The 11,837-nt window shown below is 52.9% G+C and overlaps 1 protein-coding gene across 8 annotated transcripts; it reads left to right on the forward strand.

Annotated features, from left to right (window-relative positions):
• Nucleotides 1-30: 30 nt before the first annotated feature.
• Nucleotides 31-8,532, forward strand: PROSER3 (proline and serine rich 3). 8 transcript variants are annotated; one of them, XM_044759367.2, is made up of 11 exons: nucleotides 184-418; nucleotides 1,250-1,431; nucleotides 1,651-1,853; nucleotides 2,690-2,817; nucleotides 2,923-3,029; nucleotides 3,690-3,772; nucleotides 3,870-4,018; nucleotides 6,670-6,839; nucleotides 6,953-8,012; nucleotides 8,102-8,183; nucleotides 8,343-8,532. In XM_044759367.2, the coding sequence occupies exons 2-11, from the start codon at nucleotides 1,423-1,425 to the stop codon at nucleotides 8,398-8,400; spliced, it is 2,049 nt and encodes a 682-aa protein (XP_044615302.2). In that variant the 5' UTR covers nucleotides 184-418; nucleotides 1,250-1,422; the 3' UTR covers nucleotides 8,401-8,532. The 8 variants fall into 8 exon arrangements, with proteins under 8 accessions (XP_070354313.1, XP_044615302.2, XP_070354312.1 ...); XM_070498211.1 differs by having other exon boundaries at nucleotides 279-418; nucleotides 2,906-3,029; XM_070498207.1 differs by having other exon boundaries at nucleotides 279-418; nucleotides 2,920-3,029.
• The last annotated feature ends 3,305 nt before the right edge of the window (nucleotides 8,533-11,837 follow it).

Genomic DNA, 11,837 nt, shown 5'->3' on the forward strand with positions numbered 1-11,837 from the left:
GTTAGACTGGAGTCTGGCTGAGATTTCTGCAGCAAAAGGGGGAGTGGTTAGAAGACACGACAGCAAGAAGTGTATTTTAGAACCCCTCCCAACGTCGAGCCCGGCCTCAGATCCTTTCCATTGGTCCACAGGCTTGTCAATTACTGCTGTACGCTACAGTTCTCCAATCAAACACGCTCTTTCAGTCAGGCCGACGTTACAGCGAGTTGTGAGGCATCTCCCTTTGGCTACTTTTCAATTCCTTTTATTTTCCTCTCTATCATTGGTAGCCTCGGAGGCCGCTCTCTTCCCGCGCCGGCACTCTCAGAGAGGGCGGGGCCGACAGGACATTGCTAAGCGACAAAGATGCGCGCGGGGTCAGTCGGCTGAAGGAGAGAAGCAGGCGGAAGCGCCGAGGTAGCCGCAGGATGGACCGCGGGTAAGGCCGATCCCTCTTCTGGGGAACACAGGAGGCCTGGGGAGCACCGAGGGTCAGAACAACACAGCCTAGGGTCAAGTTTGCTAGGGTCCAGAGTCTCGTTCTCAACCGCACCGGAACTACAACTCCCAAGATGCTCCACAGCTTTTGGCTGCTCCAGCCTTAGACTTCACCATCCTGGGGGGCCCATAGCGTCCTACATTCCGCTAAGTGGCCGCAGGGGACTTTTTTCCTCCAAGAGTGTCCAGGGGCATCTTGGGAATTAAGTTTCTTAATTTTGAAATTGCCCCCAGACTCATGGGTGTTGTTTTTTACCTTTCTGGCTTAGGCGGAGCCCAGTGACTGATGGGGACTGCAGTCCTTCCTCCCCTTTTCTCCCTAGAGAGTGTCCCAAGGACTTATGGGAAATGTCCGGTAATAGGAGTTAGCCTTGGTTCTTAACCCGAGGTCCACTTCAAAAATCACGTGAAACGCTGCGAAAAAGACACAGATGCCTAGCTCCCCTTCTAGATATTCCGATTCTTTTGGTCTGGGGTAAGGACTGCGCCTCTGTATTTTGAAGACTCCTCCCAGACTGTATCGAGGGTGGAGCAGTTCCTGGGTTCCGATTCGAGAGTGCTCCAAGGGCTGGTGGGAATCATGCCTCCAATATCATTAGCTTGAATGTGCAGCAGTGCTTCATGGGATTTATAGTCCATCTCTCCCAGGAATCCATGGGACCTGCAGTCTGGTTCTGCCTTCCTCTTCCTATCCTCCCACCCTGACTCCACCCTCGCCCCCCACGCCTGCAGTGACCATGCTCTGCCTGCCAAACCCACTCTCCCCTTGCAGCCTGCCAGTTTTCTCCGTCCAAGACAGCCCGTTTGGGGACACTCCCCTGGGTTGAAGCCACTACTGGCCTTCCCAAAGCCAGACCTGGCACCTCAAGGTGAGGACACCCCACAGAAAGTGCTGTGTGCCAGTCCAGTAGCAAAGGAGTGACGACTAGAGGGAAGGAAGACGTGATGATGGGGGTGAGAGATTAAGACAGTCCCCCCTCTCCTCCTCACAGCCCTGCCCTCATCCAGGCCTCTCCCACCTCGACCCACCATCACAGCTCCAGTCACTCCAAGCCTGTAACCCTTGTGAGATGTGTTTCCTCCCCTCCGACTGAGACTACACCTGTGTCTTCAGTCCCCTACAGGGATGACCTCAGGCCTCACTTTTTCTTCTCCGCACTTCCCCTATCTTAGACCCGGAGCCCATCCAGGACCCAGAGATCCAGGCTCCCAGAAGCTCCCAAAACTCTGGCCACAGGTCCCAACTCTCCTGAGCTGTTTGAGGAGTTCTGGCCATCCAGCTCAGGGACCCCTTCCCCACCCAGCAGCACTGAGGGACAAATTGGAGCCTCCCCACCACGCACCCTGACTGAGAGTGGGGACTCCGTGGTGGCCAAGTAAGTACCCACAGCCCTGGGAGGAAAGAAGGGTTTGGGGCAGGGGCAGGGATCCCATAATCACCATCACAACCACAGGTGTTTATGCAGCACTTTTAGGACCATACCTCATGTGTGTTATGAAGAGCTCTGGAGCTAGGCTGCCTGGGTTCAAATCCCAGCTCTGTCACTTACTTCCTGTATGATCTCGGCCTCAGTTTCTTCATCTGTAAATTGGGGATATTAATAACACATATCCCCTAGGGCTGTTTCAGCTTTCAATGAGTTATTGTCTGTAAAGCCTCTGTAACAATGCCTGTCACATAGCGAGCACTTGGATTTGCAGGATACAAGCTCAGCTGCTGTAACAGAGTCTCTAATTGAGGCTTAAACAGGTAGCATTTATTTCTCCCTCATCTAACAGTCCGGGCAGAAGCAGCCAGGGCTGACAGGGCAGCCACTAGTTGAGGCGTCAGAGACACCTCCCTTCCGTCTTGTTGCTCTCCCATCCCGTGGCTCTGTGGCCCTTTCCTTCATGGACCAAAATGGCTCCCAACCACATCTACTTTCTAGAATCACGTATCCTCATATGTGTTGGTCAAGAACCTAGTTACATGGCCATAAAGCTACAGGGACACCTGGTAAATGTATCTATAGAAAAGTGGCTATGTGCCCAGTATTATTATTATATAGTCTCATATACTATTGTATTACTATATAAGAAAGGAGAATAGATATTGAGGGACAAGTACCAGGCACTGCCTGGGGCTCCATAAACATAGGCTATTGTAACTATTATTATTGTTGTTATTTGGCTCCCCTCACCCGACCCACCTCCCATTCTCTGATGCTCACAGGTACATACACCGGTTCCGTCAGGCTCAGCCCACGAGCCGGGAGGAACGAGAGACTGCAGGCCCAGCCCCAGCTGACTTTTGGTGGCTGCGGCCTGAATCTCCAGACCCCAGCAGTCAGCTTGCAACAGGTACCTGCTTCAGCCCCATCCACTCCAGACTTAAAACCTTTCCTGATCAATGCCCCCAGCAGCCACTCCTCTTGGTCCCCATGATCAGTTGGGACTTCTCAGCAGGAGCCAGTGAACCAGAAGGAAGACTCAACACAGCAGTCCCAACTCTTGCCAAGATGGCCAGCGCATCAGAGGCTAAGGCTATGGCCCCCCTTGAGGAAATAAAGCAGGTGACATCCCCATCCACTCCTTCCCCTAGGTGCCTGAACTGACAGCACCAGCCCTGGGATGGAATTAGAGTCAATCCCCAATTCAAGGAAGATTAAACAAAGAAAGGAGGATTTGTTGGCTAATACAATCAAGAAATCCAAAAGTAGATGCTTTCAGGCATGGCTGGATCCAGATGTTTGAACAGTATGGGGAGGAACTCGACTCTCTTGGCTCTCTGTTCTTTGTTGGGCTCAATCTCAGGCAGGCTTTCCCCTCAGAGTAGCCAAGATGGCCCCAGTAACTCTAGGCTTCCAACTTACTGACTTACTCCAGTGGAAAGAGAAGGCCTTCCCAATAGCTCCCTCTAGAGCCCCAGGGCTTCCTCTCATTCGCTCATCTTTGGATCAATCACCGTGAACCAGAGGACAGAATGTTGTGATTAGCCAGGCCTGGTCAGGAAGGTGGGGTCTGCCCTCTTCCCACAGCAGTGACTGCACTGAGGGGTGCGGATCCACAGAGGAAAACTGGGTCTCTCTTCCCGAGGAGGAGGCGGAGCAGATTCTAAGCCAGCATGTGGGGGTACCAGGTGGAGTTCAGGCCTGCACTCCAGGCCCTCTGTCCAGATGCCTTTCCCAGCAGCCTTCGGGAGAGGGCTGGCCTCTGACCCTCTCACCCCACAGAGCCTTAACACATGGAACTCATCCCTGCTGGACCTGGAGACGCTGAGCCTGCAAAGCAGAGCTGCCAGGCTGCTCCAGCGCAGGTGCCTCCCCTGCCCCCCAGCCTCCCCACTCCTGCAGCTCCAGGCCCCGCCCACCGCCTGAGACCCCTGTGGTCTCACATCTGCCTTCTCCCTACAGCAAGGCCTCTGTCTCCTCCTCCTCTTCCTCCTCCATCAGCCCCAGTGATGCCAGCAGCTCCTCACTCCCCGTCAGCTCTGATGGCCTCTCACCCTTCTCCATGGCCTTCATCCCTGACTCCAGCAAGGGCTCTGACCCCAGGGCACATGGTAAGTTCTGGGAGGCAAGGATCGAGGACAGTTGGTGCAAATCCCAGCTCCGCCACTTACCAGCTGTGTAACCTTGGGCCTCTCTGGACCTGGCTTCCCCAACTGTAAAACAGGGGTAATAATTGTCCTCCTCTGCTCTGGTGTGGTGAGGATGCAGTGAGTTGGTGCATGCACGGAGCACTTAGCACAGCTCTGTTACCGTAGCTAATTATTAGTGTGACACATTCTCTCTCTGCATCCTGTCTGCAGTTCTGAACACAAAACTCCACAATCAGAAGGTTTTTTGCAGATTTGGCACCATACCTGACTTGACGGCAAAATCTGACCTAAACAGTATGAAGGATATTTATAATCTCTCTCTATATATATATCTCATTTAGGGTGAATATTCATACGTTTTGCTATGGATATTTTACGTTGAACCATATGAAATTTTTGTCTTGTAAGTAAAAAATGGCAGACTATTGGCAATTTCATATTGTTCAACCAAATACCAATGTTTTTGAGTCTGGTGTGGTGCCCCAGACCCCTGTCTGTGTTCTACATACCATGCCACTTTGCTAAAATACGCAAACTGTTGAACTCTCAAATTTCTGCCCCCAAGATTTCATAGATGGGGTTAAGGACCTAGGTTACTGTATCTGCCATCGTTGGTGTTACTGCTACTCTGTGCTCAGGTCCTGGGACACAGCAGTGGACAGGCTGATGCTCTCCCTGACTCCCGGGGCTCCCGTGCATGGGGACAGGGGAGTACAAGGAACAGAGACGCGTTTGTGTGATCCGGCCCAAGCACTCGCCTGTCTGGTTCTTCCCTCCTTCTAAGCTTCACCTTTTATTCATCTCTCCTTCCTGATGCTCAGTTTTCTCATCTGTAAAGTGAGGATAAAACTAGTACCTACTTCATGAATTGTTTTGAATGAATGAATACATTTATTTATTCATTCATCTAACAAGCATTGAATCCCTACTGTGTTTGAGGCACTGGGAGCAGGATTAGGGACTCCACAGGGAACCAAGCATACATGGTCCCACTGTCAGGGTTCTCACAGCAGAGTGAGTGTGGGGCAGACACTAGCTATATAATCTCACAAAGGTGAAATGTAAGCAGCAATGCGGGCCAGGCAGGAGAGGATTGTGATGCTGGGAAGTCAGAGAAGGCCTTCCCAGAAGAGGTGCTATCTAAGTGGAGACCTGAAGGATGGAGACGGGGACAAGAGCCCTCTAGCATGTACAGGAGGACTGAGATGGGAGGCAGCATGGTGCAGACAAGGGACTAGAAAAGGTGAGAGCGGGGGGTGAGAGTGGTATGGGATAAGGTGGGGGAGACTGGCAGGAGTCAGATTACACTGGCTACGTAGGCATGGTGAGGCATGTGGTCCTTATCTTAGTACTGGGGAGCCACGGGACGTTCTGAGCAGGGAGGGGACATGATCTTTCTTGGGTGTTAATAGACTCCCTCTGGCTGCTGTCACGCCCAGTGAGAGATGCTGGTAGTTTGACTTGGGCCAGAGCCTGAGGAGCGGAGCAGAAGGAAGTGGCCAGGTTTGGAAGTAGAATCACAGATGTAGAGGGATGGGGAGGAGACAGAGGTCTGAGATGATGCCCCCCTTCGCTGTACGGCATCAGATGGGGGGCTTCTGAAAGAGAATGGTAGCCCTCCTGATCAGGACTGATGAAAGGTGCTCTGGGTGATGGGAATGGTGTCTTTTTGCCCAACTGGACTGACAACAGCCAGTGGCCTTGCCCTTAGTCCCTGCTGGATCCCCAGCACAGGGCGGGGCACTGGCATGGAGCACAGTAAACAGTTCATTTTGCATTTATGCCACAAATACTGCCGTCAGGCCCCGTTCTTGACACTGGGGTATGCTAATGGCCAAACAGATAAAAAACGCTGCCCTTGTGTGGCTGGCATTGTGGAGGGAGAGATGAGCAATGAATAAAGTACAATATTTAGTATGTTAGAAGTTGATAGCGCTAAGGAGGAAAATGGCAGAGGAAAGAGGAGAGGGAGGGGCAGGGCTGGGGGCTGTTGCGGTTTTGAATGGGGTAGCCAGGGAAGGCCTCACTAGAGGTGATATGTGGGCAAAGATCTGAAGGATCTGAGGGAGTGAACCCTGGGGATACATGAGGGAAGAGCATTCCAAGCAGAGGGAACCACAAGTGCAAGGCTTTTGCTTTTTCTCAGGAAAGAGGTGCAGCCTGCGGAGGACTCTAACCCAGGAGGGCCCTATCTGACTCTGTCTTCCCATGCTCCCTCAGCTGCAGGCGGGGCACAGACTGGGAGGACAGGCAGTAGGGAGCCAGGGAGGAGGCTGCTGTGGGGTTGGACCTGTCAAGGGCAGCGAAGGGGGGAGAAGTGGGCAGATTCTGGAGGATCCGTCTTATGCACTGCTGTAACCACAGTGTCCAGAGCGCGATAAATATCTGTGGATGCTGAAGAACTGAATGATGGCAGGTTGAGAAGCCCTGAGTGCTCTCTCCTCTCCCTCTGTCCTTTCCCTGGCTTCCCACTCCAGAGAGGAGTTGGACTTTATCTGGAGAGCCTGTCCGAATAACCTTCTGGCACCCTCGAAGGGCGTGTGTGTAGGCTGCTGGGTTGCTCATCACCCCGGCCCCTGCCCTTACCGCCCTTCCCTCTGCTTACCCAACAGCAACTCCGGCACCTATCCCTGCTCCAGCCCCAGTCTCCTCCCGGGCACCCCTGCGGCCAGAGGATGACATTCTGTACCAGTGGCGGCAGCAGCGGAAGCTTGAACAGGCTCGAAGAGGTCAGGGTGACGGAACCTGGGTGCTGCCCCGGACCCCTGCCCTCACCACTCCGGTGAGATGGGGAAGGGAGGAGCCTGAGGGCCTGGAGGGGGAAGCCTAAGGGAAACTGGGGGAAGAGGAGCCTGAGAGGGACTGAGGACTGTCTAACCTTTCTCTCCCTCTCAGGTCCCTGTCCCCATCAGCCTACAGACCTCTCCTCCCCCTGCGGAGACCCCTGGTTCCCTGGGAACCCAGCCTCACTGCGTCCCACTTTGGGGCAATGTTGCCCGGCCTGGTCCCCCGGAGGCCTTCTATTTAGAAAGACCTCCTATTCCCCCAGGGTTCTCTCCACACATCTTTTGGGGCCCCAGCCCCCCTGGGTTCTTCTGGGCCCCGCAGTCCAGTCCCTGGGTATCTCTTGGGGCCATTCCCCCTACGCCTCCCGCCTCCATCCCGGCGCCCCAGGTCTCTACCCTCGCGCCTCCCGCCTCCAACCCCGCGCCCCCGGTCTCCACCCCCGCGCCCCCCGCCTCCACCCCCGGACCCCCAGCCTCCAACCCCGCGCCCCGGGTCTCCACCCTCGCGCCTCCCGCCTCCACCCCCGCGCCCCAAGCCGCCCCCCAGGGCCCGCCCACCCCTGTGCTAAGCAACCCCGCCCAGCCCGAGAGGCAGGGCCCCAAGCCTCGGAGAAGCAGAGCCCCGCGCCGGGACACTGCTGGCCGAGACACAGCCGGGGACGAGGGGCCCGGCCCGCAGCTCAGAGGCGCCCTGGACCAGGTGGTAACTGCTCGGCTGTTTCCGGACGGCCTGGAGGACACGCCCCCTCGCCTCGAGAGCCCGCCTCCACGCGAGACGCCGTCTGCGAAAGTCAAGGCCACACACCCCCAGACCAAGGTTTCGCCCCCTCGCTCGGAGGTCCCGCCCCCTCCGTCTGAACCACGGTTTCTGCAGGCAGAGACCCCGCCGGGTCAGTCTAAGGCCAAGTCTCGGAATACCAAGGCCACGCCGCCCCCAGTGGGGTCGGTGTTTTGCAAGGACAAACACAGTCCCTCGGCTTCAGCCGGGCGTCCGCAGCCCAGGGTCCAGCCCCCTCCGGCTGAGGAGGTGTCCACATGCGCCAGGGCCCCGCCCCCTTCGTTCAAGGCGGGGTCTCTCGAGGCTGTGGCCACGCCCTCCTCCTCTGCTGACCACGCCCCCTCAGAGGACCTGCTCTCGCAGGCCGCCAGACTTCTGGAGGCTGCCGAAGGTGAGCGGATGTGCCTGGCTGCCTGGATCTGGATGGCAGCCCAGCACCCTACGAGTCCGGCTCCCTGGAATTCGTTGTTTTGCCCCCAGACTCCGACGGCAGCGAGTTCCAGGACGACCCTGTACTGCAGGTGCTAAGGGTTCAGAGGGCAGAGTTGCGGCAGCAGAAAAGGTGACCGTGACCAGGATCTATGACTCTGGGCCTCTGAATCCTCAGAGAACCCCTATTGAGTGCCTCCCTCTCCTGAGCCCCTTTCCTGGAAATGCCCACGGCCCCAGACCCCAGCCCTGAGCACATACCTCAGCCTCTACTACCCCGGCTTTTTTCCAGGAAAGTGGAAGCCCAATTATCGCGCCTGCTGGACCACACTGAAGACCCAGAGTCTTGATCTCCTCCAGCCAGATGGCCCCCAGGTCCCCAAGGACTCAGCTGCCCAGGGAAGGAGCCTCTTTTGAGGCCGGACAACTTTGAATTGTGCAAAGTCTCTTTTTCCCAATAAAAAAATTTATTTTTCATGGGGCCAGCCCGGTGGTGTAATCGTTAAGTTCGTGCACTCCAATCGGGCAGCCCAGGGTTCGGGGGTTTGGATCCTGGGCACAGACCTACGCACCACTGTCAAGCCATGCTGTGGCAGTGTCCCACATACAAAAGGAAGAAGATTGGCACAGATGTTAGCTCAGGGCCAATCTTCCTCACCAAAAAAAAGTTTTCAGATTACTAGTTGTCTCTGAGAAAGGGGTTGTTCTGGAAAGGCCAAGGGTCATGCTAATTTAGGAAATGACTCCACCCTCCCTTACACCCGCACCCCCCCCCCCCAGTCACTCACCATTGACACAAAATCTTTTGGTTTCATCCTCTTTGAGGGCAGGGGAGGGCTTCCAGGTAAGACTGGGACTCACCTTATCTGACTCAACTCAGGAGTGGATTGTCCTATCTCAGATGAGACCAAAGGGACTGTCCTCTGGGCATGAAGCTAATGGGGACGTCAGTGTTGGACAATGTCCAGTCCTCAGTCCGCATCCTGCGGAGCCAGCAGCAGCATTTGGTGTGCCAATCCCTCCCTCCTTGAAGCACCTCCTTCCTCTGCTTCCAGCACCCTACCCCTCTCCCATCTCTGGTCGTGCCTCCTCATTGCCCCAACCTGTGACTTTGGCATGTCCAGGGCCCTGGCCTTGATTTCTCTATACTCATTCCCAGATGCTCTCGTCTGGCTTCGTGACTCTAAGTCCCATCTCTATTCTGATAGTCCCCAAATTTCTATCTTCAGCCTAGACCTGGCCACTGAACCTCAGGGTCCTATATCCTGCTACATGCTCACTCTCCCCACTCAAAGGTCTCAGAGATGCCTCAAACTCCACAGGTCTTAAACTGGCCTCCCAGTCTTCCCCCATAAACCTGTTCCTCCCTAGCTTTCCTCAGCTCCATCTGAGCTGCTCGAGCCCAAGCCTCATCATCGTCCTTCACGCCTCTCTTTCCATCACACCCACAGTCAGTTAACCAGCAAGCCCTGTCATCTCTTCCTTGAAGATCTATCCAGAATTTAACCCCTTTTCCCTCTTCCACTGCCCTTACCCCAGTCTAGGCTATCGTCATGGTCTGGACTATTGGAAAACCTATTGTTTTGTCTGCAAATTCTTTGACACACTTCTTATCAAAAAGTAGAGTCTATGTCCCTTCTCATTGAAACTGGGTAGAACTTTGTGACTGCCCCAACAAATAGAATGCAGAGGAAATGGTACTGCTTTAATGTTCTAAACTGGATTAAAAATGATGACACAATTTCCACCTGTTTTTTTCCTCTCTCTCTCTTTCTCTCTCTAACGCTTGCTTTGGAGCCCTGAGCTGCCATATAAAAAGTCCTGTTGCCAGCCTGGGTAGGGGTTTGGGTTACACAGGTGCATGCACTTATCAAAACTCAGTGAAATTTGTGAATTTTATTTAATGTACAGTTTACCTCAAAAGAAAAATAAACTTTGAGCGCTAGTTAAAGATATGCATGCTGAAGTATTTAAGGGTGGTATATCAATGTCTCTAATTTATTTTGAAATACATCCCAAAATTAATTAGATTAATGGATGAATAGAGTAATAGGTAGATGGGAGATAAAGCAAATAATGGTAGAATCTAAGTGGTGGGTATATGGGAGTCCACTGTAAAATTTTTCAAATTAGGTGTATGTTAGAAACTTTTCATAACAAAATGTTGGAGAATATATGATTAGGATTGTTTTGATATCTGTATTTATTTAAAAAGGGAGGATAGGATAGATTTCTGTTAGAAGTACTTCTGTATGTCACAGACACGGTAAATATTTGTTTAGACCCATTTTGAAAAAACCATACATTTAAATGAAATCAACAAGAAGGAAATAGCTGTTTAGATATAAGGAGAAATAAAAGATGTTTAGTAGTGGAACTGATCTAATTGGGGGTGGCAGGTGGGAGTGAGTGGGACCTAGAAGGATTCCTGAGGAAGTTACATTTCAGCTGAGACAGATAGGAATTAACTAGTTGAAAAGGGCCATCCTAATTACCATTGCTGAGTTACAAGTCACCCCCAAAACTTAGCGGCATAAAACAATCATTTTATTATGCTCATGGATTCTCTGAGTCAGAAATTTGGACAGGGCACTATTGGGGACATTTTGTGTCTGTCCATGAAGTCTAGGGGTTCCACTGGGAAGACAAAGGAACCTCCACGGCTGGGGGTGGAATCTCTGGAGCTTCATCACTCACCAGTCTGGTACCAGGGCTCCGATGATCCCAAGGCTGGGCTCAGCTGGAACCATGGACTGTGGTGCCTACACATGGCCTCTCCGTGTGGCTTGGGCTTCCTCAAAGGGTAGCTCCTTCAGCACAGTCACAATGCTCACATGATGCCTCAAGGCTCTAGAGCTAGTCATCCCAGTGGACAAGGAAGAAGCTGCATTGCCTCTAACCACTAGCCCTGGAAATCACATAGCGCAATCCCACTATTCTCTGTTGGTTGAAGTTGTCACAATCCTGCCCAGATTCAAGGGGGAGGAGACATAGACTCCACATTTTCAGAGAAGAGTGTCAAAGAATTTGCAGTCATGTTTTAAAACCACCACAGAGGTTGACGGGTGGGGGGGAGGAATATTCCAGGTGGGGGGAACATCCTGTGGGAAATCCTGTGATGGGAATGAAGTCGGCAAGTTCAATGAATTGAAATAAGTAACTGTAAATTGACGCCTCCCCCAGCACTCCCTTTCTCTGATCACTGCTTAATTTTTATCCGGAGAACTTATCACCTTCTAATATTCTATATTTTTAAATATTTATTTTGTTCATTGTCTGTCGTTTCCCACTAGCTTTTGAGCTCCGTGTGGGCAGGGTATATTTTTCCGTGTTTTGGTTACTGACGTATTCACAAATTAAGTGATCAGAGTTTTTGTATGAATGAATGGACGGATCAAGGATGTACCTTCTGAGCTGAGGGTCTTGTTGAGGGCCTGACTAATGGGAGAGGCCTCTTTGAAAGGGCGTTGCTACAGAGTGTTTTCTGAGCCTGGCTCGGCCAATGGCTGGAACAATTGGGATTGGCTTTATGGGAGGCATGGTCATGTTCTGGTATTGCCGGCTAAACATATTCCTAGGTAAGAGGAATCAAGGCTAGAGGCCGGCCTGTAATCAGCAGTAGAGGAGAAGGCAAGAATAACGTGCAGTGGGTAGGGCAAGGCCAAGTCGCAGAGTGCATAGGGTCATGTCCAGGCAGGGCACCTGAGCCAGGGAAACCGTCGAGCGGTGAATGCCCTCAGTATTCTGTGGGCGGGGTCAGGGTCAGGACTGCCAAGGTGGGGCTAGA

This window comes from Equus asinus, chromosome 26, assembly GCF_041296235.1.
Source record: "Equus asinus isolate D_3611 breed Donkey chromosome 26, EquAss-T2T_v2, whole genome shotgun sequence".
NCBI lineage: Eukaryota > Metazoa > Chordata > Mammalia > Perissodactyla > Equidae > Equus > Equus asinus.